The 21828-nt window shown below is 40.2% G+C and overlaps 1 protein-coding gene across 1 annotated transcript; it reads left to right on the top strand.

Moving 5' to 3' along the window:
• The first annotated feature begins 39 nt into the window (after positions 1-39).
• PPP2R1B (protein phosphatase 2 scaffold subunit Abeta) lies at positions 40-21252 on the top strand. Its single transcript, XM_046685033.1, has 15 exons — positions 40-180; positions 1000-1090; positions 1500-1600; positions 4545-4777; positions 5096-5243; positions 9899-10054; positions 10261-10375; positions 10788-10858; positions 11210-11344; positions 12150-12323; positions 13425-13485; positions 17305-17459; positions 17839-17981; positions 18374-18465; positions 18879-21252. The coding sequence occupies exons 1-15, from the start codon at positions 67-69 to the stop codon at positions 18893-18895; spliced, it is 1806 nt and encodes a 601-aa protein (XP_046540989.1). The 5' UTR covers positions 40-66; the 3' UTR covers positions 18896-21252.
• The last annotated feature ends 576 nt before the right edge of the window (positions 21253-21828 follow it).

Here is a 21828-nt window from a genome sequence, read left to right as displayed (position 1 = left end):
GGCGCGGGGCGGGGCCTGGGCGCGGGGCGGGGCCGGGCGGCGGCAACTGGCCGGAGGAGAAAGAACATGGCGGGCGCTGCAGGGCCCGGGATCGGCCCAGGGGCAGCAGGCGGAGATGGAGACGATTCGCTATATCCGATCGCGGTTCTAATCGACGAGCTCCGCAATGAGGACGTGCAGGTACTGGGGTCAGGGTCGGGGAGCGGAGGCGGGCCCGGCGGGACGCGTGGTAGGGAAGAGGGAAGGCCGGCGCCGCGGTGGGGGAGGCCCGGGGATTGAAAGAGCCGGCTCGGAGTAGAAACTTGACGGGGAGGAAGGGAGCGACCCGTGAGGGGCTGGGTGCCTCGACCCGACCCTCCTGGGGACCTCGCCAGCACTCCTCTTCCTGACCCCCTGAGGCCGGTCCGGGCCGGTCGTGGGAGAAGCGGCTTCCCGCCTGGGCGCCCCTTCCGGGCGGTGCGGAGGGAGCGCCGCGTCCAGCCCTGGGCCGGCCGTCCTTGTGGCCGAGCGGGCGGGAGCGGGGCGGCGCGGGGGCGCCAGGGGCCCTTGGAAGTGCGGTGAATGGGTGCCTTCCTCTCGGCTGGGACCCCGGCCGGGCTCGCTGGGTAGAAAGAGGGTGGTTTGGCCGATTAACCTAGAGGAGTCGGTGTAGCAGCTCGGGGGGCACTTTTCTTTGAAAAGGCAGGGGTTGTATTCACCCGTTTCACCTGCTTCATCACTGCCGGAGTTTTCTCTCTTTAAAATTGTCTCACTTCCTGGCTATCGTATGTTCTTTCATTCATTTCGCCAGTGGGCCCTTCGGAGTGTTTCTGCTAGATCTTCCTTTGGCTGATGAAGCCGAGCTCCTGAGGTTCCTCATAGAATAAAGTCTAAACTGAAGGTTTTTCTCATTCTTACCCGTATGTCATTAATTCACCTGTTTGCAACTTTTGTCTTCTGGGCTAAATCACAACTTTTGGTTTTTTTACTTCTTTCTTTTTTCCACTTTGTTTTTTAAAGCTCCGTCTCAACAGTATTAAGAAGTTATCAACAATTGCTCTAGCACTTGGAGTAGAAAGGACGCGAACTGAACTGCTGCCATTCCTTACAGGTATGTGAATCTTTGTTTAAAGACAGGCATGGGCGTTTCTGTTTTCCAGTGGCTTTCAAAACTTTGATTATTTTTTAGCATTTGTTACCCACAGCACTGCTAAGTACCAAACTGCACCTGATGCTTTCTGGGCAAAAGGAAACAGGACAGAGCATACTGTAATACTGTGGCCAGACATATTCAAACATTAACTGTTTAGTTAATAGTAAATAATTGATATGGGATTATGAGTTTCTAATTCATTCTGTAAAACAACTAAGAAGACTCTTGAATGAGAAGGAAGAAAAGGCTGTTACAGGATTGTGACAGGACCATCTAGTTACATAGTGAGCCTCTTCCTAGTTTTGTGTGTGCCCAGTTCTGGGCCAGCTGTCCTTGTTGATGAGTACTGGGTTGTTGTCATTTCCAGATACAATTTATGATGAAGATGAGGTACTGTTAGCTCTTGCAGAGCAGCTGGGAAATTTCACCGGCCTCGTGGGAGGTCCTGACTTTGCCCACTGTTTGCTGGTAAGTATATTCCGCCTGCCCTCCTTCTAGAAGTTTTGCAGTATAAATGATACGTTGTTTGGTGATAGGCACACTGCAACATTTTTTTATTCAGATCTTTTTATGGATAGTCACAGTGTTAGCTATTGAGAAAATAAATAATGTAGGCACTTTGGGCTCAACCCTTTCTTATTTTTTCTGACGATGAATATAAGAACTTCTTCCTCTTTTGTTTTCTGCCTCTTTAGAGTTGTCAGTTTAGAGGTTGGGAGAAAAAAGATTTGTTTGTTTGGGTTTTTTTCCTTGAAATTGGAAATCATAATTCTCGTCTAGCAGTGTCATGACTTTGGAAATGTTTATTAGCTTTTTGTCTTCGATTGTAAGCATAAGTTTTGCTTCTGACTGACTTTGTGAATTTGGTGAGTTTAGTTCAATTTAGTTGACATTTGTTGAGAGCCTACTATATCAGGCACTGAAGTTACAGTGGTAATGTTAAAGAAGATCAGTGTGAATGGAATGAGGTCTCTGTCCTTATTTATCAACAAATAATTACTGTACAGTGTTAGATGGAAAAGTAGAAGCACATACATGGTACTCAGTAATTGAGAAGAGAAAGAGATTAACTCAGGCTGATCAGGGATGACCTCTTGGGAGATGACATCTGAACCAGGTTTTGAAGGATGACTAGGAATTTCGACAGTTTCGCAAGATGAGGGTGTATGCTTCAGGGCTTAAATACTGTCTGTGTGATCCTGACTTGTGATTTTTCTCTCTGCCTTTCTATGGAACTTCAGATATAGCCAGAGAGAGAGAGAGAAATGTCTATCTCTTTGTCTCTCTCCATCTGCCTATGATTTTTCTACTAGGATGTCAAGCAGGCATTTCAAATTTAACATGCCTAAAACAGATCTTAATTTTCTCCCCAAAATATGCCTCTCCTTTAGTTGTCCCATTTCAGTAAATGGCATCACCATCTACCCGGTTGCACAAGCCAAAACCCAGAAGACATTCTTGAATCTTCTTTCCCTCATTTTCCACATCTAATCCATTAGTAACTTCTGCAGATTCTCTGTATATTCCAAATCAGTCCAATTTCTTCCATCCCTACTACTACCTGGCTCATCTTTCCTCTAGTCTTTCCAGGCCACATGATCCCTCCTCTTGATTACTACAGTAGCTTTCTAACTATTGCCTTCCACCTCACCCCCACAGTTCACTGTACACCCAGCAGATGGATCACTCTCTGCCGTGGCTCTTAGAAAATCCAAATTTCTGCCAGAGCTTGTATTTTAGCTTACAAAACCTGCCTCTGTGAGCTTATCTCATACTATGTTCCCTCTTGGTAACCTCATTCCATTCACAGTGATCTTTCTGTTCTTTGAATAGACGAACCTTGTTATTGCCTTAAGACTTTTGCTCTAGGTATTTCCTCTAATAAAATGTTCTTTTGAGCTTCCTATGGCTGGCCCCTTGTCGTTCAGATATCAACCTCAAAGCATCTTCTCAGAGAGGCCTTCTGTGACCACTCAATCTGAAATTACCTCCCAGTCACCCCTTATCACTTCCTCCTATTCTGTTTCTTTACAGAGTACTCATCACCATCTGATTGTTTTCTTGATTAGGTGTTGTCTTCCTCCATTAGAATATAAACTCCACTGGAGCTAGGAACCTGTCTCTTGTTTCTCTTTGTCCTCAGTGCTAGAATACAACAGTAATCATTTACTGAAAGAATGAGTTGCAGAGGCTTGGAAGCATGAAACAGGTTGTGTTGCTGGAGTACAAGTGTTGGACTGGGGTTGGCAGGAGTGGTGGTTGAGGGCAGTAGGAAAAGAGCATGGAGAAATAGGCAGAGTTCAAATCAGGAGACAACTTGTGTGCGATTCTCAGGAGCTTGGCTTTGTCCTGTGGTAGTGATAGAGATTGTCCAACTGTACTGCATGAGAGGAGGTCAGAGAAGGCGGGGAAGGTCTTGAAGAGCCTTCACAAGTAAGAAAGCAGTAATTTTTCAAAGGGCTTCTGAAATACCTCTTAGGAAACCTGAGTACTTTCTACCTCTGCATCAAACCATTTTCAAAATGTCTGTTAGGTAGACTTGCTTCTTCCTTTTGACTCATTGTAATTCTGTTTCATTTTCTTGCTCAGTTCTACATATGAGTTTTGTCTTTAACATTTGCAGCTCATAGCATATGCTGAATCTACCTAGACCAAATGCAAACCCAGGAAGGGAGAGGTTCAGAGAACATCCTTCAGTTTTCACTGGGCTTTGTCATATTCACTTACTGAGCCAAGTCCAGACCAACCTGTTTGGTCTCTTTGCTTCCCAAAGCTGCAAGCAAGGATTCTTACCAGCTCTGTGCTCTTCAATTAATTGTTTTATCAGAAACTCCTGCTTTATGTCTGGCTCATGGAAAGATTCTGGATGTATTCTGAGAAAAATGATTTGTACTTAGGCTTTTATAGGTTGGATAGGTTGATGGTGTGGAGCTAGTGGACAGGGGTTGCTTGCACTTCCAGAAATGGTAGAATAACACTCCAATGGCCGTGGACTCAGTTGCTTGATGAGATGTCATCATGTAATTGTGGTGCCCAGCATTGCTCATGTTTTTGCATTTATTCTTGAAATATACACGATCCTGTCTGAATTTGGCTACATATCTTTTAAACCTAGTGATTCAGCTCATAGTAATATTAATATTGTGTCAAATCTCTTCCACGGTGTCATTTGTAGACACCATCTGGGAATTGCCATCTGGGACATGATATCTTGGCTACCCTACAGAAGTCGTGTCTTCAGGTTGGACACACCATATGTTATCACTGTGTGAACTGAAAGTAACCATTTGGTGTGGTGTAGCTAACATGGTTACATGTACCACCTCCTTTCCGTCACTTTAAAAGGTGATAATCTGTATGTAAACTGATTCAATAAATTTTCTTCTCTGGTTTTCCTTTTTGATCCGCTCAGCCTCCTTTGGAAAGCCTGGCGACTGTGGAAGAGACTGTGGTTCGCGACAAGGCGGTGGAGTCCCTGAGGCAGATCTCCCAGGAGCATACTCCTGTGGCTCTGGAAGCTCATTTTGTACCTCTGGTGAAACGCCTGGCGAGTGGGGATTGGTTCACTTCTCGCACATCTGCGTGTGGTTTGTTCAGCGTTTGCTATCCCAGGGCTTCAAATGCTCTCAAAGCAGAAATTAGACAGTAAGATATGGTATTTTTTTTTAGTTATTTGGGGTTTTGGGAACTTGTTGCTGACAGTTTACACAGTACCCTGTTACCAGTGAGTGGCTGATACAAGGATAGTAGGATTGATGACATCACTTTTTATTGTCCAGTGGAATATACCAGAGGTTTTATCTTTGTCACTTCTGTGAGTAGAAGACTAATCACTGATGTTTGTAAGAGAAAAACCTCTAAAATGTCTTCATGTGTGTGTGCGTGTGTGTATATGTGTGTGTTGGAGGGTGTTCAATCAATGGTGTTTGACAGGAAATACTTTTCTTACTTTATTTATTCTAGATGCTTCCGTTCCTTGTGCACAGATGACACACCAATGGTACGACGTGCTGCTGCTTCCAAGTTGGGTGAATTTGCAAAAGTTTTGGAATTAGACAGTGTGAAAAGTGAAATTGTTCCATTGTTTACTAATCTAGCTTCAGATGAACAGGTAAGTTAACTTTTATTATTTAAGGTACACAGATAGGCTCTTGTCCTCTAACATTTTAAGAGTTTCTTTGGAAGTTTTGGTTCTCATGTCAGGATCCTTTTTGCAAATTTAATGCTTATTCTGGCCTGGATAAAGTTTAATATGACCCATCTCAGTGTCTCTATAATTCTTTCTTAACCAGACTATGATTTTCTTTTATGTTAGCAGCTGTTGAAAGGAGGAGTCAGAGGAAACGGGAGCCATAATTAGAAAGGAAGACCAGAGCTGCATTAAGGGGTGACATACCTATGGGAATTGCAGAGGGGATTGTCATTTGGGAGAGTAATATTTCCTGGAATTTTTGACTTTGAGATAAACAAGCATAGCAAGGTTAGGAAGCCTATTTGAGCCTCTGCCTTCTCTATATGAATGTTTAGGATGACTTTGCATAATAGCAATTTTAAATCCAGGGATCTAGATCTCTTTGGTATAGAAATAATAATAACAACAGCAAGCACCTAAATAAAGTACTTAATCTTTCTCAACCTGTTTTAAGTGGTTTACATGGATGAAGTAACTTGGTCCTCACAACAGCCGCATGAGGCGGATACCCCATTTTACATATGAGGAAACAGAGGCACAGGAAATTGAAATCAGTTGCTCAAGGTTGCATCGTTGGCAGTGCTGGGAATGGGATTTGAATCTGGGCAGTTTGTCTCCAGAGTTCACGGCCTTCACAGCCAGGCTGTACTGCTCCTGTATGTGCTTCAGAGGATCAGTCCCCAGACCTCCTGAACTCGAGAAGAAGAGTCCTTTCAGGTTTTCAATTTGCCTGGCGCCTGTGCTAGGATGACTATGTGTGTGCAGGACTAAAAGCACCAGACGCGTACTGATGAGTCTCATTTTCAGATTCGAAATCTGAGGGTGGCAAATCTTACTTTCAAAATAATTTTAATTAAAATAATATCTAGAAAACACAAAATAAATATGTAACTTAATGAATTATTATAAGGTAATGTTGTCTATCATCTGTGAAAGGAGACAGGACTTTAACAGCCACTATTCCATAGGCCCTCCGTGGACTCCCCCCAAACACCCCCTCCCCCTTCCACTCTCCACTCCTCGCTCCCCACCCCCTTAAAGACTAACGCTTTATCTTGACTTTTATGGGAACCACCTCCTTGCTTCTCTTTGCATTTTTATTATTCAAGCATAGTTTAAAACAGTACTGTCCAACAGAAATACAATGTGAGTTACTTATTAGTTTTAAGTTTTTAGAAGCCGCATTTAAAAGAGTAAAAAAAGGCAAAATTAATTTTAATAATATATTTTATTTAACCCAGTATATCCAAACTAATCATTTGAACATGTGGCACTAGCCACATTTCAAGTATTCAGAAGCCACAATGGATAATGGTTACCACATTGGACAGCATTAGTTTAAAATCCTCATTTGAGATTTTGTTGATTTCATTTTCCAGTGTATAATTTAACGTTTTCTTTTGTCCTCTGCATTTCCTACAAATTGGTAGTTGAATCTAGCGCGGGGGGGTGGGGGGGCGCGTTGCAAATGTTTTCTGTAAAGGGCCAGATAGTAAATATTTTAGGCTTTGTGGGCTGGAGTTTCTGTTGTAGCTACTCAGCTCTGCTGTTGCAGCACAAAAGCACTATAATAAGTAAACTAACAGGCAGGGCCATGTTCCAGTACAACTTTATTTACAAAACTGACTGTCCTGGATTCGGCCAGTGTTTGCCCCACCCCTGATCTAGAGGCTTCATGAGATTTAGGTTTGATATTTTTGGGGCAATAAGATCACTTCATAGGTGGGGGGTTACTTTTTATCCAGAGGCATGTCATGTCTAGTTGTGGTGTTAGAAGCAATTGATGCTCAAAAAAGTATTAAGTGCTTAATTGTAAAATATGTGTATGTATATTCCCTCCGACCAGTGATAGAATTGCTGCTCTGGGCTTATTCATTCATTGGAAAAGTACTGAGCACCTACTACGCCATTCTGGTGCTGGGATACAGTGTTAAACAAGGCATAGAAACTCCGTCTCTCAGAGTTTACATTTTAATGAAGGAAAACAGATAGGGACCGGCTCCGTGGCCGAGTGGTTAAGTTTGCACGCTCCGCTGCGGTGGCCCAGGGTTCACATCCTGGGCGCGGACATGGCACCGCTCGTCGGGCCACGTTGAGGCGGTGTCCTGCATCCCACAACTAGAAGGACCTGCAACTAAGATATACAACTATGTACAGAGCAGGGCGGGGTTTGGGAAATAAAGCAGAAAAAAAAAATAAAAAGATTGGCAACAGTTGTTAGCCTACGTGCCAATCTTTAAAAAAAAAAAAAAGAAAAGAAAACAGATAATGGATAAATAAGCAAAATATCAGAGATGAATGCTATGATGAAAATAGAATAGGGTGACATAATGGGGTGATGACAAGGCATTCCTCTAGACGGGCTAGTCAGAAGAAGACTTTGAAGAGATGACATAAACTGAGAGAAAAGAAAAATACGGGCTATGCCCTTTGCTAGAGTGTCAGAGCTCCAGGAAAAGAGACTTCCAGGAAGAAAGGACACCTAATGTAAAGGCCCTAAGGTTGGAACATAGCGGGTGGAAGGCACTGATAAGAGATGAGATAGGAGAAGACAAGCAGGGGCCAGATCATGGAGGACCTTTAAGCCAGAGTATAGAGTTTGGATTTTATTTTCTAGGTGTAGTGGGAATACACCTAGATTTTTAAGCAGAGATATGACTTGATGTAATTTATATTTTTAAAAGATTCTGTCTTCTGGGTGGAAACTGTAGTCATGTGTCACTTAACATCAGGGATATGTTCTGAGAAATGCGTTTTTCGGCGATTTAGTTGTGCAAACATCATAGAGTGTACTTACACAAACCTATTCATGGTATAGCCCACAGCACACCTAGGCTATGTGGTACTGATCTTATGGGACCACCATTGTACACATGGCCTGTTGTTGACTGAAACACCATTATGCGGCACATGATTGTAAATTGTAAGGTGGAAGGTGAGAATAGAAACAAAAAGACCAGTTAGGAGACTTTTGTAATAATCCAGGCAAGAGATGATGGTGAACTAGGGTGGTAGAGTGAAGATGGAGGGAGTCGGGAGAAAGTTTGGGAGGTGGAGTCAGTAGAACTACAGTTGGATTGATGAAGGGACGAGGAGTCAAGGAGATCTTGATTTTTGGCTTTAGCAGCTGGGTGGATGGTGGTGTCGTTGCTGAGATAGAGAAGATTCTGGGGGGAGGAGCAGGTATGGGAAGAAAATCAGGCGTTCTGGAAGGGGAGTAATTGAGTAACAAATATTTATTGGTATATTTTCCCATAGATGATAGGAGTCCCTTGATTTAGCATCATTTTTGGAATCCAGAAATATCTGTATAGCCACTACCAAGAACCTAGTAATAGCTTTTTCAGCCTGGTCATTGAGTGTCAGGCATATAGTAAGTTATTGTTGATCTACAATTTTTTAAATTTGTAATATTTTAGAAAGTGGATGTTGCTGTATCTCTCTGTTGTCTGTATGTATGTGCATATATATATATATATATAAAATATACTTATGTACACACATAACACTTAAAATTTTTGTCTTGTTTCTTCTGGGTGCTCAGATGTTTATATATTTTCTGTTTCTATTTACGTATTTATGATTCCCAAATCTATAGTCTCAATTCCTAATTTCTCATTGATTTGTCTAATTGTATTTTCTACTTGCTTAAAGGACATGTAAGTATCACATTGACACTTGGCAGTTATGTTTGGAAAGCTGAGTTCATTAATCCCATACCTTTCTAATTTTTTCTGCTCCATTTTTCTAGGCTTGGCCAGTTGAAAGTTATTCTCTCCTTGGTCCTCAGCATTTAAATCTAACGATTTTTTATTGTTATTATGATGAACTCTTAATTTGTTTTCTGTGTATTTCTTTTTTTTTTTTAAAGATTTTATTTTTCCTACTTCTCCCCAAAACCCCCCAGTACATAGTTGTATGTTTTTTTTAGTTGTGGGTCCTTCTAGTTGTAGCATGTGCGACGCCACCTCAGGATGGCTTGATGAGCAGTGCTAGGTCCGCGCCCATGATCTGAACCCTGGGCCGCTGAAGTGGAGCGTGCAAACTTAACCACTTGGCCACGGGGCAGGCCCCAGTTTTCTGTGTATTTCTTTCCAAGTCATCATCTCACGCTTGAACTCTTATTCGTGCTGCCCCAAACTGAACGTTTTGAAAACTGAGCTTCCTCAGTGACTCCCCTTTACCCTTATTCTCTTTTTCTGTACTGGTCTGTTATAAACAACTTGTACGAGCATAGTTTTCATTTTATCCCTCAGCAACTTATTATAGTGAGGTTTTGATGATATCATTAAAATGTTCTCCTTTTTTCACTTTATCTTTGCATTTCGTCTTCCTTAATAAAAACTGCTCTCCAGCCAACGTAATTACTTTGCTGTTCACTCTTAGAACGAAGTCGTTTTCTACCTTCATGGCTTTCACATGCCATTCCAGGCAAAGTGAGCAGCTATTTCAAGATGTAAAGACATGAGGCTGCATATACTGTAGTTGTATTTCAGTGACACCCACAGCACTGGCCCATACCGCACACACTGCCCCATGGCTCTCCGTAACAGAAAGCAATTTTCTTCCTTTAGGATTCAGTGCGCCTCCTAGCTGTGGAAGCTTGTGTCAGTATTGCCCAGTTACTGTCTCAGGATGACCTTGAGGCTTTGGTGATGCCCACCCTTCGACAAGCAGCGGAAGATAAATCCTGGCGAGTTCGCTATATGGTAGCTGACAAATTTTCAGAGGTAAAATTATTGCACTGATACTTTTTAAGTACTAACAAAAAAAACAAAAACCCACAGATTTGTTTTTGTACCAAAAGTTTCTGAATTAATTCTGAATTGGAAGTCCTTGGGGCAAGAACGTATACATGAAGATTACACTATTTTCTTTTGTTCATGTTAATTATTTTGTTTAGTATACATCAAAACCTGTACAAATTCTTTTATAGCTCCAGAAAGCTGTGGGTCCTAAAATCACCCTAAGTGACCTCATCCCCGCCTTTCAGAACCTACTTAAAGACTGCGAAGCTGAAGTGCGAGCAGCTGCCGCCCACAAAGTCAAAGGTTCGGGAGTTGATTGATGTTGCAGTGTGTGTTCGTTTTGGTGCTAGTTTATGCCACTGAATTTGCATTTTTGTTGTAGAATGTGTTTTCAAATAGAAGTGATTTCAGTGTTTACAAAGATTACATTGTCATATAAAGCTACTCCCTTTATATTTAAAACCAAACCGCCATTTTATCTTGTTTCTGTAAAAAAAAGCCTTCTCAGGTTGGATTGGTGTGATACACAATGGCATGTAGATTGACGAAAAAATGCGTTTATAGTAGGAGCCATTTGTCCTCTGTAGAGCTTATTTAGTTAAACATACAATTTGATTTAACTTGAAACTGTTGATAAACCTGGTTAAATTTCTTCATTTGGATCCTTGTAAATGGCTCTATGTAAGCATTATTTTTTTCTGTTTATCTCTTTTAGAACTTTGTGAGAACTTGCCCATTGAAGGTAGAGAAACCATCATTATGAATCAAATTCTGCCCTATATAAAGGTAAACCTAACTTTAGTTTAATTTTTGTTTTACTCTGCTCTATTTGAACGTAAACCTTACCTCAATTTTTTGTTTGTTTGCCTTAAATCTCTTCGAGTTTAAAGGTGGACAAGGGATGAATGGGACAGATATGTTAATATATGACATTGTTATTTATCTCTTATTAGTGCTTTATAATTGTAAAATGCTCTTTGTTGCATAGGTTTATGTTATCTGACTGACTGTCTGAGGAAACATTATTAGCTAATCACTATTGAAATAGTGTTGTCTTTTTAAATGCCTTGGGAAATGGTATGGAAGTTTCTGTTGTCTTACAAAAAACAAAGGCTTTTAATTTTGATTTTATTTTAGGAATTAGTGTCTGATACAAATCAACATGTCAAATCAGCTCTAGCTTCTGTAATTATGGGATTGTCTACAATTTTGGGCAAAGAGAATACCATTGAACATCTTCTACCTCTTTTTTTAGCTCAGTTAAAGGATGAGGTGAGTCTGGCTATAAATTCTGTTGTCTTTGATAGTCAGTGCTTTGGTTTGATTTTGGTTTGGGGTTTCACAAAAATAGAACACAAAATAGAGATGAAGGGATTTTAAAAAGTAACTTATTTTAAACCAGTAACAATCCCTGTGTTTGGGTGTGGGGTTACAAGTTGCCAGAAAATGGGCACAAGGAGCCTTCCATATAGACTTAAAAATATCTGTTCATCCTCTGCCTGATTCCTGCTTATATGTACTGGTTTCTTCTCTTTAAACTTGGTGTATCTTTGTTTACAAAGTTTCTTTCATTTAAATTTAAAGGTAATAATATCAAAATTATAATGATAGCTAACATTTATTGAGTAATACTGTGGGCCAGGCACGATCATAAATGCTTTGTGGGTATCATTACATGTAATCATCACAACAATCTTATGAGGTGTGTCTTATTATCATCGTCATTTTACAGATGAAGAAGCTGAGGCACAGTGAGATAAAATAACTCACCCAAGGTCTCAGCAATGGCATATCTGGGATTTGAATGCATGTAATTTGATTCCAGAGCCTGTGCTCTTTAGCATCCTATAGACTTTTCATTGAAAATTCTGGTTAAGATCAGTTACATTTATGTGCTTTAAATTATTTGTGTACTTGGTTTTAAGTATTTCTTCCAAGACTATACTTTTTTTCACCTGAGTCAGTAGTTTCTTATTTTAAAATTTATTTAGCAGTTTTTACTTCATCCTGATAATAGGAGAATACTGGGCAAAGAACTGGATTTTTATGTGTTCTTTTGGGGCTTGTGTACTTGCAGTGTCCTGAAGTTCGTTTGAATATCATCTCCAATTTGGATTGTGTAAATGAAGTGATTGGCATCCATCAGCTCTCTCAGTCTCTCCTTCCTGCCATAGTGGAGCTGGCTGAAGATGCCAAGTGGAGGGTCCGGCTGGCTATCATTGAGTATATGCCTCTGCTGGCAGGCCAGCTGGTGAGTATGTGAGCTCCATGAACTGAAGAATAGCATCAAATAGTGGAGTAGATTTACCATGGCATAGGAGGCCCAGATAGCTCCTATGATTATGTTCATTTAGACGCATGAAAGTATGGTCTCTCCTAGTTGCCTGGGGGATGGTTTTTATTTTCATTAGTGCATTAACTTCTAATAAAAAGGTCTTATAGAAACACATTTCACCTCACTGCCACCTAAAAGCAAAGCCATAGAAGAATATAATCAATTTCGTGGTGTGTGTAACATAGATTTTGTGATATTTAATGTCTCGGTGGCTTAAATAGTTAATTAAGAGGAAAAGGGAGTATGGTTTAGAGATAGGTCAGCTTTGAATTTTGCTCAGAGCAGCTTCTCTGTTTGCCTATATTCTGAGCAAAATGTCCCTAGAGAGCACTTTTCCTACATACTGCTTAGAGGGAGTTGAGGAATCACCGTATGGAAGAAGAGTCTTGAAGTTTGTAGTGGCCACCCATTGACAGGAAGAGCAGAGCTTGGAGAGCCAGGATGGTTCGTTCCCCCGTGACTCTATGCTGACCCCACTTCACGAGTACTCTTGTGCCTGTTTTATTCTCCCTCCTCTGCGCTCTCCCATCCCAGAAGTACTCTCTTTAATTGGGGATAGCTCTATTTCTTAATGTCAGTTTCTTCATCCTTAAGGATTTATTATGATATTAACCAAAAAGGGAAAAAATTAGAGAATTATTAATATCATTGACAGGTATTTTCTTGGGTAAATTCATTTTTACAAATAATCTAGAGATTTCTTGGCAGACTGTCCACACTGCATTTTTCCTACTTATCTGCAGTCTTGTGTCTGGCTCCTGGCCACCCTATTCTCTTCCACTTAACAGGGCCTGGGGCATCTCACTTATGCTTTTCTTTAAGATCTCTATCCAATAAAATAGATTTATAGTTTGTAAATCAGATCACATGGTATTCCTTTTCTGGCTGGGTCATGAAGTCAACCTATTTGGAAACAAGTGTTTTTTTAGCTTTCAGATCACTTTGGTGTAATATAAATAGACCATCTTGATTTCTAACTTTGAAGATGTATATTAATGGAATCGTCTGTATCCATAGGGTGTGGAATTCTTTGATGAAAAGCTGAATTCTTTATGTATGGCCTGGCTTGTGGACCATGGTAAGTAAATAAGTTAAAAGCAGATTAGTGATAGAAGACTCATGTTTTTGCATGTATCCCATTTTGTTCTTAGATTTTCTTTTTAGAAAGGAATCATAATCTGACCAAGTATTTTGCCTTACCACTGTAGGGGTGAAGAAAGGCTTTGAATAAGGTCTAGTTATCTTCATCTGAACAAATGTGACATTTCTATTTTTCACCAGTGTTTTTCTATCTTAAATTTTATTTTCTCCATTAAACAATCTCTACACTGTTTCTTACTCATTCTATTACGTTATTTTCAGACTATCTCTTTTCTGTGTATACTGACTCCTTTCTTATCCCAAGGTCTTCTCCTTGATTATGTCACTGGTGTCTTCTGACACTATAGACTGAGGGACAGGAATTGGAATCAGATGAAAGGCATAGGGGGATAGAATGGCTACTTGGCTTCTTTGAGGTGACATAGAGAAGGAGGTATACAGTGGCACAGTAAAGGAGTCTAGGAGTGGAAGACGTCAGCTGTGACTTAGGACAGAGAGGGCCCAGATTTCTGGTTATGGTGCAAGGCAGGCGTACTGCCCGCACTCTGGCTGCCGCTGCCTTGATGCTGAGAGGGCGAGCTGCAAGCTCAGGGCAGGGTCAGATGGGACAGCATTTAGAAAAAACCTTTTTAAAATATTTTATTTTCTCTTTGCGTTTATAACGTAATTCACTTCAAGGATCACGTAATCTTTTTCTTCCAGTGCCACACACTGTGTTACAAAAGAAAACTGCTACTGCTGCTTATCAAAAATATAAGACAGTAGATGTTTTTTATAAAACCACTTTATATGTTAACTTGTTATCAGTTGAGTTTTTGACAAGGTCTCAGGTCTATGTATCTCCTCTTGTCAGCCAGGCACTGGTGGGTGTGAGGAGCGCCCTCTGTACCAGTGAGGTCCAGTGCCAGGCCCCATGTGCAGACTCGGCAGCTTCAGTGTAGTCTGAGACTTATTCAGATGAGGGCCCTGGGGGCTTATACCATAATGTTCTCTGAGCTTCGGTTCCATATTTTGGTGGATATGATAGGCATCCTGTTTCAGTTCCACAGCATCTTACATATACTTTATGTATTGAGTGTATCCCTGTTCATCTGGGGGTCCTTACGCCTGGATGTTTGGGGGGAGTGGGCATATTTGTGTCTGCTTGTACATACAGGTAGTTTTGTTAAGGGCATATTTGGATCATATGGGAGATCATATAGTTAAGAGTGTGAAGAGGGGTGTGAAAAATTTGCAAATCTTGTAAAAGTATATATATGCAGATAATTTCATTGTTTTCAAACTAGATTGTGAAGATTTTTTTCTTGTCCTCTAAAGTTACCTTTGTATGGCTTAATTTTTCTTTTCTTTTTAAATAAAACTTAACTTTGGCAAATCATAGAATAGAAATGTCCTCTTTTTAGAAAAAAAGTGCTTATATTATTTCTGATGCATATTTTAGTGGGAATGACATGTCCCAGCAGATTATTCTACATTTTCTTTGAAACCTGGCATTCTAGATTTATTCTAGATTTATTTTGAGGAGCTTTTAAAGTCATAATGTTCCACAAAGAATTAAATTCCTGACACCCTTTCTATGTAGGATTGCTCTGTCTATGCAAGTTCTTCCTCTTTTCTCTGATTTTTTTCTTCCAATTTGGGAGCAAGAGAGACTTGTTTATTTTTCCGTAGCAGAATAGTGAAGCATTCTTTAAACCAATGAAATGTCAGGTCTGAAATTGTCTCATACTTAGTCACACCAGTTTTTTGTTGTTTTGTTTTTGCATTCTAGATAACTGATATGTAGTGATCACTGATCAATTAAATTTTTTGACACTGTTTTCCTGATTGTTAGACTACTAAAAGAATATTGTGAAAAATCTCGAGAAGTATAAGGAAGAAAGTATCACTCACCCCCCTCCCATGGTTGAGTGGACGGTGTTGATCAGAGGGAGGAATTTAGAAGGAGAATTTATTTTTTATAGGAGAAAGGAAAAGTTATCAAAGTCAGTGAGCACATAGTGTGTTAGACATTCAGAGGAAGCTTGCAAGTCCAGCTAGACCTTGAGGGGAGAGGGAAAGAGAGAGACAAAACAAGGAGAGAAAACAGGCAGAACTGTGGAATGGTTTGCATTCTTTGGCAACAAAATTGAGAGGAGCCAAGAACATAGTAGGCATCTGGCCAAGGAGAGTGGAGTTCAGTTAAGACTTGGGTCAAGGCGGAGTGTGTTTGCGCTCCGTCTCTGGTTACTCTGGCAGCGAGGTCTCTTCCTATGGTAATGGCATTAGGATGAGAAAAACCTCAAGCAAATTAACAAGGAGAATGAGAGGAGAAGACGCAGGAGCTCTAGCTGGCTCCACCTTAGGGGGAGGAGATTGTGCCAAAGACAATGACTGAATGTGAGGGGAGGAAATTTGTATATGGGTGGAACACTTGACTTGAGCTTGCTCCTTAGAGCGTGCTGGTGGATAGTACTGACAGGTTGCTTCTCCCATAGACTTTGGTCAGGTTGCATGCTGGTAATTATATAGTTCCTTGGCTATGCTGTCTTGCTGTTCTCATCAGTGGCATTGCCAAAAAGGATCTATAAACTGGGAAGAGTTGGGTATTTCCTGTCCAGAAGCCTTGTATAAACTGTCCAGGATTAGGGCTGTAGCTTGGATAGCTATTCTTGCCCATTCTATCACCCAGGAAGGTTGGGCCTACCTGGCGAGAGAAGTAAAACAAGGAATCAGTGCCCACCACCCAGGTTTATTACCTAACCCCAAATTTTGAGTCTTATTGGACCTGTCTTTGTTCAGTGCTGTATATATCAACTAGTTGTTGAGAAGATAGTAGCTCAGGCCTTTATTATCCACACTTATGATGTCTTTGATAAATGATCTGCTAGGGAATTGTTAGATGCTAAAGTAGGTGCATTTAGACACAGAAGACATTGACGTGTTTTCTCAACATAAACATTTTTAAGGGAAAAGAGGCAAGTTGGTCTGAAGTCTTTATTTGCTATTGTGTAGATGACCACAGTGACCTCTGAACGACCTCCTTGCTGCCTGGGTCTTCTCAGCTGTTCTTGCTGCTGCTGGAATAGGCTTGCTAAAATACCACATTGGTCATTGGGTCACAACTTTGCTTTAAAAACCCATCATTGTTTTCTTTACAAAGTCTAACTTTAGCCTTCAAGATGCTCCATGTTCCTGGTCCACCCTAGCTGTCCAACCTTGCAGTCTCATAGATTTCAGTTTTTTCCTTTGTGCCCTGGATAAATTTTTTTGCCCTTTCCAGGAATTCCTCCCTTCTTCTATTTACACAAATCCTCCTAATCTTTGAGGCCCACTGCAAGGCCTTTCTTTCCTGAAGCCTTCCTAGACCTCCCTTATTGTCTCTTCTCTAAACTCCATCTGCCCTCACGGTCTTCACCAGACAATTTCATACTTCGTGGTAATGAGTCTTGTACCATGTGGCTTCTTGGAGTGCATCAGCTTTCATTTCTCTGACAGTGTACGATTTTTGAGGGGAAGTGTCTTACGTATTCTTTCTGTAACACATAGCACGTGGTAGGCACTCATATTCATTAATTAATGACGCCTATAATGAGTTCCTCCTTTTCCTTGGACATATTAGACATTTTGAAACTATAATAAGACTAAATCAGTGTATTATTGGTCATAGCTGAGCCTGTTTCCATTGCAGTATGACTGAATTTGGAGTGTGTTTGCAGAGTTTTGGTTTTGGTCCACCTTTGATGATAATGTACATAAACTGTATTGTGCTTGTAATGTAAATAGCATGACGATGTTTTCTTCACCTCTTCTGCAGTATATGCCATCCGTGAAGCCGCCACTAGCAACCTCATGAAACTAGTTCAGAAGTTTGGTACAGAGTGGGCCCAAAATACCATTGTTCCCAAAGTGTTAGTAATGGCAAATGATCCTAATTACTTGCATAGAATGACCACTTTATTCTGCATTAACGTAAGTATTACATAGCTATTATTGCTAAGCTCAGGTGTTAAAGCAGTTATTCAGGACTGTATTTCTGAATTCTGTGTGTTTTGTCTTCTATTTGGAATATATTTCTTACACTGATTAATTTGGACAGTTAGAAGATGAGAGAAAATGTCAGTTTTTTAATTCATGTTAAAATCTACAGAAGTCAAGTCAGTTGTGAATTCTGGTTTAATTGGGACTCTTTGAATGCTACCTGGTATATCCGTTATTCAGATGCGCAAACTAGAAACATTTTCCTGTTAGTCAGTTACTTACTTATTAAATATTAATTTGTCTCTTTAGATTTTGGGGTATTTTAAAAAATAAAAGTGTTTTAAACGTGCCCTCTTATTTCTTTTTCTAGGCACTGTCCGAAGCCTGTGGTCAAGAAATAACCACTAAGCAGATGCTGCCCATCGTCTTGAAAATGGCAGGAGACCAAGTAGCGAATGTCCGTTTCAATGTGGCCAAATCTCTACAGAAAATTGGACCAATTCTAGATACTGAGTAAGATTTTAGTTTATTCAGTTGTTTTAAAAGTAGATTGAAGTTTTTACGTTATAGTGGGGAATAATAGTCAAAATTAAATTCAGTGGTTTTCACTTTACCTAAGATGTGGCTTTGTATAAAGAAAATAATAATAAAGTAATTTAACAACTGTTTTTGAGGGTGTCCACTTTGACTTTTATATTTAAGCTCTGTATATGTGTAGATCATTGCCTGGAGCTAATTCTGCTGAGAACTTGAGAAATTATTTAGTACTTGTCGAGTTTATATTATAGGTATTTTAAAGTACTCTTTTATTTTAAACTTTAAAAATTACCATAGAGCATATATACCATAGAGCATTTCTCTGGTCCAGAAGACTGCTGCTCACAGATAATACTGTTGGATTTTAGGGCTTTGCAGGAGGAAGTTAAGCCGGTACTGCAGAAGTTAGGCCAAGATGAAGACATGGATGTCAAATACTTTGCACAGGAAGCAATAAGTGGTATGTCTTTTTGATTTTGCCTGCAGCTTTTGCTTGGGTTAAGAGGGTGTGAATGATGTTAAGTGGCAAGGCGATAAGCACATGGGTGACGGGGAGGGAGGTGAGCTCCTGGAATGTGTGTGCCTCTTTGCGTAGAACCTTCTTGGCCCACCATTAAGCAGGCCAGTCTCTCAGTTCCGTGTCTAGGGCTAGGTAGGAATAAGATTCTTACTGGTAAGAAGAGTTTTTCATTTGAATTGTAATCAGTTTTTAAAGTTTAGCTTTTGGTTAGCCTGGCAGAATATAATGAAACTGACCGTAATAACAAGTTCATAGTGTCATGCTTTTGGATCATTGTTGTCATGCTTAATAGTCACATAGATAGTTCATGAACTTTCTGTACCATTAACTTGATTTTGTTTGGAATTTTCCAGTGCTTGCGTTGGCATAATGAGGAACAGGAGGGAAAAGACTTTACTAAATTCTTATCACAGATTTCTAGTCAGTGTGTTCTTAAACTGGGTGGAGAAAAAATGGAGAACCTTCAAGACCTCATCCAAGCAAATGGCAACAACAACTTAACGAGAAATCAAATTTCGGTGACTTGATTCTTTCTAAAGATGAAATGGGATTGTTTTTTACTCATCTCCCTTGTTGTGATAATAATATTTAGAACCATTTTTGTTGTTTGTGACCAATTCCTGACACTTGATACAGTCATTTCTTGATTGTCTCCTAATGATTTATCTGGTACCATCTGGGCTCCTGCATCCTCACTGTTTAATCAGGCCTCAGCCACTTAATATTCCCGACCAAGTGTGGATGGGTTTGGACCCAGACATGGAGTGGAGTGATTCCCTTGATGTTTACATGTGTCTGTGTGTCTCTCCATCATTCCAAAGTTGAATGTACATGGTTTAGAATAACTTATTTTATAAACACTCTATTTGGGAGACACATCAAGATTTAACTGTAGTGAAAGCCACATTTTTTTTTCCTGGATAATGATGGTCTGTGTCAGTGCCTCCCATGAAGGGGAATGTGAAAACTCAGGGTTTATGTGCTGGTTGCTTGGGTTTTTATTTGCTTGATTTTGACTGTAATCATGTCATTCAGAAACCTGAAGTGCAGACGCATCTTGCTGCTAACGTGTGATGTTGCAACCTAACTGAATTTCACCAGCTCTCCACTGTGATTGGATTCCAAAATTCTCTCTCTCCATGCCCTGAGAAACTTAAAATTTAGTGCCTCCCAATAAGCAGTAGTTGTACTGTTGCATTGCAAGATTGCAGTTTTGTATTTCTAATGAGTAAAGGAACCACTGGTATAATCCTGGGAGCACTTCCTGCTCTTTACCTGGCTCTGCTTCCAGCTGTGTGAACATCTGGTCTTTGCTACATTGTACTTTCCAAACTGAAGTTCATTACTAATTCTTTTGTATGGGTGATGTTGGAATCTAATCATTTGAAATGTTTATTTTTCTACCTCTACGGTAAAACCTCATTAATTTTTCCTAGAATTTGATAATGAGTTAAGCTAAGGGTTTGCTGAAGTGAATTAACAGTATGTAAGGAAGCCTGTTGTGTCTGAACTACTTAAACAGTAATTAAACAATATTCAAGCTCTCTTTAAAAAGCACCCCTTTACTAGTTGATATGCCAATTACTAATCACTCTTTTCAATTATATTAAAATACCTTCCATGAGGATCTTTGAGGCCACATCTTTTTTCACATGCATTCAGTTTACTCTTTATCCCTGAAATATATACATATGTATTTCATGGAGAATTTAAATATTTTTTTAAATGTTTATTTACATTTTTCACCTAATCGAACTTGCCTTGTCCTAATGAATTTTAATTAATGAGGTTTTATTGTAGCTTCTTTTTCTCTCAGCGCATCTTGCTGTGTAGTTTGCTTGTTTCCATTTTGGTTTTTGAATTCTTTCGTTGATTCACAACTCTTTTTTAAACCCAGGGAGCCCTGTTCTGTTTTGTGAAGGCCCAAAGACTCCTAAAAAAACTTTGTACATTAAACTGTTACATAAAACCAAGGCTGACCAAATACTTTCAAGTTTGTCTTACCTTAGAAAAACAGAACATTTTAAATCAGAAATTATCTGCCTGCATTTAAAACTGCCAAATTATCTTATATTAAGTTTCTATTTTATTACTTTTTAGGCTAAGGATTGAATATTTTCCTAAGCAAAAATCTTTTCTGTGTTCTGATTTTAATAACCTATTATGATGTGAACATTTTCATTTTAGTCTCATGGCTCTTTCTATGTTTTATCACCTGCAGGTTATGTTCCTCCTTTGAAGTGCACATTTGAGAGACTGTTGTCTTGATTCTTGTAATGAATATGCACAACCATTGCTTCACTCTGGGGCTGGAAGTGCTGTTGGTTTTGAATGCCCGTGTGTTCCCCACCCCCCGGGGAGCCCTGTGGGTTGGCCTTCCCCCTAAGACTGTGGTAAAGGGGAGACAGGGAGCCCTGCTTTCTCAGGCCTGGGTCAGAGAGCTCAGCGGGGCCCTGTCTTTTGGGTGACCCCTTAGAGACTTCATTGTTTCTCTCTGACTTAAACAGGGAATCCTTTTGTTCCTCCTCAGAAGAATTGTTCTTTGGCTCCTAACTTGGTCATTTTCTCCCTGGATTAGTTTTCCTATCTTGATGTCACCAGAATGTGAGCTCCAGGAGCTCTGTAAGGGCAGGGATTTGTGTCTGTTTTGTCTTCTGCTGTATCGCCAGCACCTCGGTGAGTGTCTGGTGTACTCAGTAGGTGCTCAATAAAATTGTGTTCAATGAATTTCTGAAATCTGTCCTCTGAAGTGTTGCGTGCATGGAACAAGTCATCAAAGGTACCAGACTGCATCTCATTCTCCCATCAACACAATAAAAGCATTTGAATGCTCTTAAGAAACGAGCTTTATGTGGCTCTTCTCAAGTCCCCCATCTTAGGCAAAAGTTGCCTGTGGATATGTACGATTACCTGGAATGTATGCTGTATAGTTTTTCATCTAGGCAGTTTTCATCAGTCTGGTCGATAGGAGAGTCAAGCAGAGACATACATGCAAGTGTATGCCAATAAAAATGTCTCATCAACAATGCAACTCACCTTAGTGTTTCTAAGATTTGTGTAGAAAAAAATCACCCCTCACAGGTTTAAGAGACCAGATCTTCTTTATGCTGCTGAGAAGATACGAACCTGAAGATATGTCCTGTTTCATGAGAGCAAACAGGTTAATATGAGGTTTCTAATGAGGCTTTGTCAAAATAATAGTTAGCCCTCAGCTTGGGTAAGTACCACAGGTTGGCCACTGTGATGCAAGGCCCTGGGGGTCTTTGTTGGACAACTGGTCCTGCCTCAACAGAGACAGAAGCC

Source organism: Equus quagga, chromosome 14 (assembly GCF_021613505.1).
Source record: "Equus quagga isolate Etosha38 chromosome 14, UCLA_HA_Equagga_1.0, whole genome shotgun sequence".
Classification (NCBI taxonomy): domain Eukaryota; kingdom Metazoa; phylum Chordata; class Mammalia; order Perissodactyla; family Equidae; genus Equus; species Equus quagga.
This window is presented reverse-complemented; position numbering and strand designations above follow the sequence as displayed.

Coding starts and splice junctions, on each gene's coding strand:
- PPP2R1B (XM_046685033.1), top strand. CDS start 67: ATGGCGGGCGCTGCAGGGCCCGGGATCGGCCCAGGGGCAGCAGGCGGA. Junction 10,376..10,787: donor TGCCGCCCACAAAGTCAAAG/GTTCGGGAGTTG, acceptor TATCTCTTTTAG/AACTTTGTGAGAACTTGCCC. Junction 13,486..17,304: donor GGCCTGGCTTGTGGACCATG/GTAAGTAAATAA, acceptor CCTCTTCTGCAG/TATATGCCATCCGTGAAGCC.